General features: G+C 39.6%; 1 protein-coding gene across 4 annotated transcripts in view; it reads right to left on the bottom strand.

Annotated features, from left to right (window-relative positions):
• Positions 1 to 6135: 6135 nt before the first annotated feature.
• Positions 6136 to 10823, bottom strand: part of RAPGEF5 (Rap guanine nucleotide exchange factor 5) — a 382012-nt gene continuing 377324 nt past the window's right edge. For all 4 annotated transcript variants that reach the window (XM_040352795.1, XM_040352797.1, XM_040352796.1 and 1 more), the window contains one exon: positions 6136 to 9046. In XM_040352795.1, coding sequence (XP_040208729.1) covers positions 8928 to 9046 — 119 coding nt within the window. In that variant the 3' untranslated portion in view covers positions 6136 to 8927. The remainder of the gene's footprint in view (positions 9047 to 10823) is intronic.

The following is a 10823-nucleotide window of genomic DNA, read 5'->3' as shown; positions in this document are numbered from 1 at the left end:
TTGCCCCTCCCTCTCCAAGTCTGAATGGCAGTGTACAGGGGATTACAGGAGGCTAGTACAAACAATGATTTAAGGGACATTAAAACAGAGCTTGATAAATTTGCTTGGAATCTAGGAGCCAGCTAAAAAAGTTAGGAGCCAGGAATGTGCCCCGTCCCGCCAAGCTTGCGCGCAGTAGCGAACGCATATGTGAGTAGCTCCACACATGTGAGGTATCGCCGCGATTGGTAGAGCGAGCGCAATAATTCTAGCCCTAGACCTCCTCTGTAACTCAAAACATGCAACCTGTAGAATTTTTAAAACATTGCCTATGGAGATTTTAAAGGGTAAAAGTTTGTCGCCATTCCACAAGCGGACGCAATTTTGAAGCGTGACATGTTGGGTATCAATTTACTCAGCGTAACATTATCTTTCACAATATAATTTTTTTTTAACTTTACTGGGGTCTTATTTTTAAATAAAAAAAGTTTTTTTCCCCCCAAAAAAGTGTACTTGTAAGACCTCTGTGCAAATACGATCTGACAGAAAGTATTGCAACAACCACCATTTTATTCTCTAGGGTGTTAGAATATAAAATATATATAATGTTTGGGGGTTCTAATTGGCGGGAAGGAGATGGCAGTGAAAACAGACAGGGGAAGCTCCATTAGCATTGCTGGTTGTCTTGTCATACCAACGGTCACCACAAAATGGCGCCAGATCACAGAAGGAAGCATAGGCCTGCAGAAGGCTGCAAAGCCGTGGCCTCAATTACTGGCCGGCGGGGGCGCACAGAGACACATGATACCCCTGGCGACCTGGCGCCTGGGGGTTTGTCGAACCCTGCATCAAAATATTGTTAATAAAATGTAACTGGAAAAAATAGGTCTTTTACATTGGCCTGCACCTATTAACATATGGTGGTGAGAAGCCAAATAAAGTACAAAAAAATTAGCTGATAAGACTTAACAAATGTAGTAATATCTGACTGCAGATTCATATGGAATGCAGTGTATATTGCAGTCGGCATTAGCAAACTTTTAACACATTAATAAATCCGCCCAATCAAAGCAAATATTTCAGTTTTGGGTATGAGGGGGTGCCAAGTATCAAGCTGTAAATTGCAGAGTGTACTGGCCAATTTGTCTATATTCAATGGTTCAAAAATCAACTACCTATGTTTTAAACATATTTTTCTTTTTCAGGTCCAAAGTGAACATGGCAGCATCTCCAGAAAAATTCAATGTGGAAAAGCATAGGACCATAATCAAGTTCCCGTTTCTCCAAAGGGATAGGTGCGAAGCAGATCCATGATGAGATGTCACAAACTTTGGGTGACAGTGCCCCTTCATATGCAACAGTTAAAAGTTAAAGTTCAATTTTAAACTGCCCATTTCGGTGTTGAACGTGACAAACCCAGTGGAAGGCCTGTTGCAACATAGCTTACCAACTGTCTCTCTACATTCCTAGTACTGTAAGCATTTTTATTTTTATTTGCAAGCCCTGACTACCAACTGCAGCAGTGATTATGAGGTCTCATTCTTTCAGCTGGATTATTCATCTATTGTATATTATGGTGAATGCAACAGAAATTGTAGCTCTCCCCTTGCTGTAGAATGATACTCCAAGGAAAGGGAAGCAGAGTTGAGTAATGATATAGTGGGAGCTGGCCACTCAACTTGATTATTTAGCAAGTTAATCCACCAAAGCAGACATAATAGTTGGATGGAGTGATACTTTAGATTATAGCTCCAAAATAATGGAAAATAGGATTAGTTGGAGTTGCCAAATGGCTGGAATTATTTCCAGCCATTTGGCAACTCCAACTAATCCTATTTTCCTATTTAAACTAGACTTCTAACCCTACAAAATATGTTTTTCAACTAGCTGTTTAACAGAAACAACCATTGCATCTGTTTTTTATGTTATACATAGATTGCGCCAATACATTTAGAATTTGTGTGCCTGTGTTTACAGGTAACTGCAAAGTTAAACCACTGCACTGTCATACTGAACAATATCCACAAGATGGAGCTGTACAATATCTATATACAAGAAATGTTACAGACACAATGGCATTTAAAGGTGCTATATTTTTTTCACATTAAATAAACAACAGAACAATTTATGTAAATTTTCCTGTGCAACAGGATTCATCTATAAAATCATTACATGACTTCCTTATTTAACTACTTTGCAAATAAATTGCAGTGTTAAATCATTGCCAAAGCCAATCTGCGTTCAGTCCAATTGGACTATATGCGTTCCCAAATGCAACATGTCCTAAACAGAAAGTGCTACACGTTTACTTAAGTCTTCTTTGGTATAGCTCCTTTAAATGCCGAACAAATGCACATAGCTTAACATGCAAAAAAAAAGGGAGAGCAGTAAATGTAGCATTGTTAGTCTATATACATGTAACAGCTAACTCCAGCTGGGAGCTGCAAACTTACCTTCCTTAATTATATACAATATACATAATAGAACATTTGGAAATACAGTATCTATAATAAAAATACTGTTATATTAAATAATTGGCAATGGTGTCAGTGCCCTCATTGTGTTGCATTTGCATTAGCAGCAGTGATAAAATAACCCTCAAAATAACAAGAAACTAAAGTATAAGGATATTTGAGGTGAGACAATAGGCAGTCTGTCAAGTGCTAAATCATATCTAAAGATACTTTTTTTTTACAATATAAAAGCATTAGACTTGATAAAAATGTCTGATAGCATACATTGTGCCAGGACAACGCTAACTGTGCGAATCCGGCTAAAGGACATTAATCATGTAATACATAGCAAAAATAAAAAGCAGCTATCAGATCACAAAGGTAAATATTAAGCATTAATGGATGTTGAAGCTTAATCTCATGTTTCTGCATACACACATACATAATATGTTTAAAAAACAGAGAATGGATGACAGGCACACATAATGCCATAAGTGCAGACTCAGCATCGCATACTGCTGACCTGTATTGATTGTTTATGTGCTGCTGCAGGGCATCCTGGGACCCTCAAACCCCACAGTATGAAATTTGACTTTATTTAAAAGTCAGTGTTGAAGAGAGCCCCTGGCATGTTCTAAAAACAATGTGAGGCTTTAGGTGCACACATTGCAAATATGGTATACTAGGGGTTATCTTAGTTCCAACAGCATTGAAGCGTATAAATCTTGTGCTGTGGGGTGCCCAGGGTTTGGCGCTCTTGGGTGTGCTTCAGCAACGTACTAACAAGTAATACATATTTGCTATTCCTAATAGCTACTTTGCACTTATTGCAATATGTTTAACTGTCATCCAGGAGTGATAGGCTGGCTTTAGGGTATACTTGTAAAAAAAATAAAAATAAATGCTAAAAACTGATTCTGAAAGCAGGCTGCATCCAATTTACATATGTACCACTCCTCTGCAACTTGGAAAACACCCAAGCTCAGACTCCAATTTCCATATTTTCATGTACAGTCAGGTGCATAAATATTGGAACATCGACACAATTCTAATCTTTTTGGCTCTATACACCACCACAATGGATTTGAAATGAAACGAACAAGATGTGCCTCCCACTTTTTAAGAGACCAAAAGTAATGGGACAGTTGGCTGCTCAGCCGTTCCATGGCCAGGTGTGTTTTATTCCCTCATTATCCCATTTACAAGCAGCAGATAAAAGGTCCAGAGTTAATTTCAAGTGTGCTATTTGCATTTGGAATCTGTTGCTGTCAACTCTCAATATGAGCTGTCACTATCAGTGAAGCAAGCCATCATTAGGCTGAAAAAACAAAACAAACCCATCAGAGAGATAGCAAAAATATTGGGTGTGGCCAAATCAACTGTTTGGAACATCCTTAAAAAATAAAAAAAACGCACTGGTGAGCTCAGCAACACCAAAAAAAAACAGGAAGACCACGGAAAATAAGTGTGGTGGATGACCGAAGAATTCTTTCCCTGGTGAAGAAAACACCCTTCACAACAGTTTGCCAGATCAAGAACACTCTCCAGGAGGTAGGTGTGTCAAAGTCAACAATCAAGAGAAGACTTCCACAGAGTGAATACAGAGGGTTCACCACAAGATGTAAACCATTGATGAACCTCAAAAACAGGAAGGCCAGATTAGAGTTTGCCAAACAACATCTAAAAAAGCCTTCACAGTTCTGGAACAACATCCTATGGACAGATGAGACCAAGATCAACTTGTACCAGAGTGATGGGAAGAGAAGAGTATGGAGAAGGAAAGGAACTGCTCATGATCCAAAGCATACCACCTCATCAGTGAAGCATGGTGGTGGTAGTGTCATGGCGTGGGCATGTATGGCTGCCAATGGAACTGGTTCTCTTGTATTTATTGATGATGTGACTGCTGACAAAAGCAGCAGGATGAATTCTGAAGTGTTTCGGGCAATATTATCTGCTCATATTCAGCCAAATGCTTCAGAACTCATTGGACGGCGCTTCACAGTGCAGATAGACAATGACCCGAAGCTTCCTGCGAAAGCAACTACATTTTTTTTTAGGGAAAGAAGTGGAATGTTATGCAATGGCCAAGTCAATCACCTGACCTGTATCCAATTGAGCATGCATTTCACTTGCTGAAGACAAAACTGAAGAGAAAATTCCCCAGGAACAAGCAGGAACTAAAGACAGTGGAGTGGAGGCCTGGCAGAGCATCACCAGGGATGAAACCCAGCGTCTGAGGATGTCTATGTGTTCCACACTTCAGGCTGTAATTGACTGCAAAGGATTTGCAACCAAGTATTAAAAAGTGAAAGTTTGATTTATGATTGTAATTCTGTCCCATTACTTTTGGTTCCTTAAAAAGTGGGAGGCACATATACAAACGGTTGTAATTCTTATGCCGCGTACACACCATCACTTTATGTGATGAAAAAAAATGACGTTTTTAAAAACGTCACTTTAATTGACTGTGTGTGGGGGAAAACGTTGTTTTATGTCTTGTAAAAAACGACCAAAAAAAATTGAAGCATGCTTCAATTTTATGTGTCGTTTTTCAAAAGTGCACTTTTTACTTCACAGAAATTGACCGTGTGTAGCAAAAAACGTCGTTTTCTAAGACGTTTTTTCATCCACGCATGCCCAGAAGCAAGCTTCAATGGTAAAACGTGGTGGAACGTAACCTCACTTTGCAAGAACATTGTGAGAAAACGATGGTGTGTAGGCAACTTCGTCTTTGAAAATTGAAGTTTCAAAAACGTCGTTTTTTACTTCACAGAAAGTGTCGTTTTTTTTCATCACATAAAGTGATGGTGTGTACGGGGCATTACACTGTTTACCTGATTTGGATGTGAATATCCTCAAATTAAAGCTGAAAGTCTGCAGTTAAAGCACATCTTATTTGTTTCATTTCAAATCCATTGTGGTGGTGTATAAAGCCAAAAAGATTACAATTTTTTTTCTGTTTTTTTTTTTAAAGTGTATTTTGTGCGTGTACTCGAGAGAGGAGCCGTACTGCAGGAGTTGGGAGTAGGCAGGCCTCCCCCAGAGGCAATTTGCCACCTTTCTCCATGCCCCGGGTGGCAATGGTGGGTGTGTGAGGGGGTCCGCTTTGAAGCCCAACGGGGCAGAGTGACTCCCTATAAGGGAGTGAGAGGATCTAGCCCGCTCAACCAGCCCCGTTAGTCCTTCGCCTCTCTTTTTAGAGACCGCGTGGTCAAAGTGCGTGCATGTTAACCCAATTTCGAGTGCGTGTAAGTGTGGTGGTTTTTGTGGGAGGGGGGGTGGGCGTACTAAGCGCAAGCTTACCTCGCATAGCACACCCACCGGGAGCTGGGCTGAGACCACCAAACTCAATTCACATGTAGATGAGACCGGGATCCGAACCTCTAGCTGCAGAGGTGAATAGCTTGTCAGCGCAGTGCCAATCACGTCGTGCCACCGCAGCTCCCTAATCTTCCTAAAGATTACAATTGTGTCGATGTCCCAATATTTATGGACCTGACTGTAAATATTAAACAAATCACCACTGTATAACAATGCATAGAATGAACTGCACACACCTCTATTGTATTGTGGGTTACAGGCGGCCCACATAAATGCAGACATCAACACACGTCTCATAAAGGTTAAAGGTTCAGAAACGCATGTGCATTCAGCTTGGCTTTAGTAGGTTGTACATGTGACAGGTGCACATTAAAGTTTGTTTTTTTTTACAAGGAAGATCTATTTTTCTTGGCCATAGCAACCAGATTCACCTTTTGTGACCACAATGTTGCAGTAGAAACATGTGTGCGGGCAAAAGGAGCAGATTTCCCCTTTAATAAATCTGGTGTTTTGTATGTAGACTGTCTATTGTGTTTTTTGATTTGAGATATTTGTGGCAGTGCAAAGAACTCTAGATGGCTGTTTTACTAAACGGTATCACTGGCAGTTCTGAGAAGCATCAAAACAGGTCAAATGGCAGATTGTTCGGTTGTAGTATAGCTTTCCCCCTTTCTTCACTATGTAGAGAAAATTGAGTACTGTCCGTGATACTTTTTTTATTTGCACCAACACATTTTGCACTACCTATATTTTTCAGGACACCCTTCCGGGTATGTCCCCTTCTTCAAGGTCCAAGCAGTACTGAATCACAATTTTTTTTAGCAGAATGTTAAAACGGCTACAATCAGGTCAAGTATTTACTATGTAGCAAATTTCACTAAGGTGTCAACTTCTTGCTGCTGGCTTTCCCAGTCTTTAGGGGAATCCATTGATAAGAGAGCCATCATTTGGCTTTGGAATGGCGGGACAGTAATTTGGAGCTGGGAATTCTGGTGAATTTCAGAAAAGCAACATCCTGACAGGGGATACAAAAGCAGTATGTCATTTACTAGGCCAGAATCCAAAATACAGTTGACCATTGACCACGATTGAATGACTACAACTGCATGAAACATAATGTTCTTTACTGTTTGTCAGTTCAGTTATATTTTTAGAATTGTATTAAGAAAACTGTATTGCGTATTAGATAGAATTAGGCATTTAACATATTTAAATAAATAAATGACAGTAAAATGCTGAGAAGCATGTGGACAGCTCTGGCACAGATACCAGGCTTTATGAAACAGCAGATGTGCCGTTTTTGTAAGTTGTTTCCATGTTATTGTAACAAAATGTGCTTTAATGCAAATCATGTCCTTCCAAGGAGCTAGAGGCTCCATTGTTTTCTGTGAATGCAACAGCCACTCCTGGAATGCAACACCCACTGTTTCCATAATGTATAAGCCATTTGCTATACTGTGTACAAATATTAATTTTATAGCTACATAAAAATAGAGCTTCATAAATACTTGCTGGCAGAATAAGTTAGTGGGAAAATGTTTTTTTTCTCTATGAGTCATAGGCAATTCAGCTGGTTATTTTCATGCTCAGTAAATCATGAAACTTATTTTGTGATTATCTTTTCTGTAAACTTTCTCCAGCCACAAGCTGCACAGCAGACACATTAATCCCATCATCTCCAAGACAGGCAAATCTTGCACAAAATCAGGAACATCGTTTGGTTAACTTCCTTCTTCTGTTTGGTTCGGATGATATTGGATAAGGGTTGGTCTATGGAGAACTTTTCTAAATTGAAAAGTATCCCAATACATGCCTTTGTACTGTCTTCATCTATTAAGGAAAACATAGGCTTACAGACTTGTGTGACATCACACTTGTAGGCTGATCCATTATAGTAAGGAGCAACGTGAAAGTATAGCTTGCGCTTTACTACATAAGTGCCACCGAGCTAAAAATGAAGTCATGTTCTATGGCTAAAATTAGGAATATTAAATGTTCGTCAAGTCAGAATTGTGGCTATACACAAGGCAACTTTCACACATCCCAAATAACACCAGGTAAAACCAGTTTTCATGACAAGCCCCAATCGTTTGGGTTCACCTGATAGGCGGTGGTGTGTGTGTATTGGGGGGAGGAGTAGATATACTTGATGGGACCTCAAAGGTTAATTAATAACTCATCAGCTAAAAAAAAAATGCAGAAAAGTGTGCAGTTAGAAATGTTGAAAGATGTGGAAAAATCTACCTGCAGTAGGTAAAATTCCAGTAAAAACATTACTCTGATGCAACACTGGCAATTGAAAGCCAGTTTAGCAGTCTCTATCAGCATGCTACTTCTAGTAATACAACACCAAGGCTGGGTTCACACTAAAGTCTGGTGCGTCTCCATTCACCGTATCAGGTCTGATTTCGGGCTGAATTCAGACCTGAAACAGACCAAGACACACAGAGCTCCTGTTCAATTTGCACCGGAGCTGCTGTGGAGATGTGTGAACCGGCTCCATAGTGACCTGGTCACAATCTCCTGCTATGCGAATTGGATGCAGAGAAATCGGCATCCAATTTACAATAGTGTGAACCCAGCCTAAGGTGTAAAATAATGTCAGTGGTAAGAAACTGTTTTATATCCACACAACCACAAATCATTCAGACCTGTCCTAAACGTTTGGATAATAAGCTTGGTTTATAGTAATGACATTGATATGTCAGATCCTAAGCTATTGATATAAGGCAAGCAACTGTTGCCAACTAATGTAATCCTGACACCTCCGTCAGCAAATTTACATTCTGTATGTATACTAGGGAACACTGAGCCAAAGTCAGGGGTCATGACCTGGACTATGCGCCCCAGTGCACTTAATTTATATGTTGGAAATGTAGAGATCTAGCTGTGTAGATCCAGAGTCAGAAGTAGCTGTAGTTGTTTCTTCATGTCAGAAACCACCACACAGTGCAGATAGCATACCAACTACTTGGTAAAGCAGTAAGTTTAGCCATTATACATGACACAGAAACGTGAATTTTCATTCCAGCACTTCTGTTTGAGGGTAAGGGACTGCTCCATTCTTGGCTGCGTTCTTCTATTCATTACTGATAAAACTCAGTAAAAATATTTTCTTTGTAAAGCTACATGCTTGGCATCAGCGGTCATCCAGTCCAGACGGAGCTGTGTCTACACTCGTGGCTCTATCCTGTGAGATAGCTCAAACAGAGTCTGCTGGTTGTCAATTACAAGCAGGTTGTGTGTGTAGAAGCGGGCCTCCTGGCGTTCCTTCTGCGGGATGTCATTGCCTTTAAAAAAAACAGAAAAAATATAGCACAGATATATTAATATAGGGGTCAGTTCACCTATTTAAACATTTGAATTTGTATATGTTAGAGTTTGCATATGCACTAAATTAAAGGACAAAAATACAGTAAAAATATGTACAGAATTCTCCTAGCTGGCACCTGAGAATACATTCTAAAGAACCACTAAGACCTCTTTGTTTAAGTGCATTTTACTGCACATACATTTTGCAAACACAAATCTTCTATAGGAATAAATAGAACCCAATGTAAATACATGTTAAAGGCACTATGGTGTTAATTTACTAAAACTGGAGAGTGCATGGTAGCCAATCATCTTCTAACTTCAGCTTGTTCAATTAATCTTTGACAAAAAAAATGGAAGCCAATTGGTTTCTCTACACAAGATTTTGTAACCAGTTTTATTAAATCAACCCATATATGTTTCTTTTCAGATGCACCTGTCCTTGCAGAAATATAGAGGCGGTTATTGCTGGCCTCCCTGTTCCTGTCTGGCTTTAATATTTCCCAGACCCAGAACAAGCATTTAGCCAATGAATGGCAGAAATTCTCATCCCTATGAATGCTTTATGGAATGAAAATCATCTGCATGACATCCAGAGAAGTGGCATTTGCAAAAGCAAAAGTCAGCATTTGCTTTTCACTCACTACAGGTTTCTGTTACTGCAAAGAGCTGCATAAAGTATGTGAAAATGCATTTCAGTGCATTATAAAATACAAGAATTCTTACATAAAAGACAATAAAAGAGATTACCAAAATTATACATTTGTTGGATGGAACACACACAAGTTACTTTTTTTTTTATAATACCTTTGCAAAAACAGTTGTGCACTGTTTGTTACCAATGGAAGCTAATCTGAGTCTTCTCATCCAGTTTCTCCAAACGTGTGCAGTTGTTAATTCATACCGCTAACAGGCACTGGGGCTTATTTACGAAAGGCAAACCCACTTTGCATTACAAGTGCAAAGTGCACTGAAAGTGCACTTGGAAGTGCAGTTGCTTTAAATCTGAGGGGAAGATCTGAAATGAAGGGAAGCTCTGCTGATTGTATCATCCAATCATATGCAAGCTAAAATGCTGTTTTTTATTTTCCTTGCATGCCCCCCTCGGATCTACAGCAACTGCACTTCCAAGTCCACTTTCAGTGCAATTTCAAGTGCACTTTGCACTTGTAGTTTGCAGTTGTAGTGCAAAGTGCATTTGCCTTTCGTAAATAACCCACACTGAGTCTTGTAGCATATTTAAAATAGAAATCTACTAAATGCTCATGTCTCCATCCCAACATAATGTTTTCATTCACATCTACTAAAAAAATCTGGCACTGCATGGCTATACAGATGTGATGGCCACCCCTCGTGGCAATTGTTGTAACTGTATATTATTGACAATTGCAGAGCTGGGGACTCCTCTGTTGTACCACAAGATGAAGCTTGGTAGATTTCCATTCGTTATGGAAATCCAATTAACATATATGGTAGCGAGACGTGTCCCTTTCTACCAATTCAAATGTTCTCAACGTCCACACACATTAATTTTAGAAAGCTAAAAGCTGCAGCCAGCACTGCCTCATAGAGTTGATGTTATACAGACTGATCCCCCTATACAAATTACCTATGACATGTTCACTTTATAACAATGAGGCCTCGTACACACAACCGTTTTCCTCGACAGAATCCATCAAGAAACTTGGTGGCAGAGCTTTTTTGTTGAGGAAAGCGGTCGTGTGTATGTTTTGCATCGAGGAAACTGTCGAGGAA

Source organism: Rana temporaria, chromosome 5 (genome assembly GCF_905171775.1).
Source record: "Rana temporaria chromosome 5, aRanTem1.1, whole genome shotgun sequence".
Classification (NCBI taxonomy): domain Eukaryota; kingdom Metazoa; phylum Chordata; class Amphibia; order Anura; family Ranidae; genus Rana; species Rana temporaria.
Note: the sequence above shows the minus strand (reverse complement) of the source record. Positions and strands in the feature narration are given on the sequence as shown.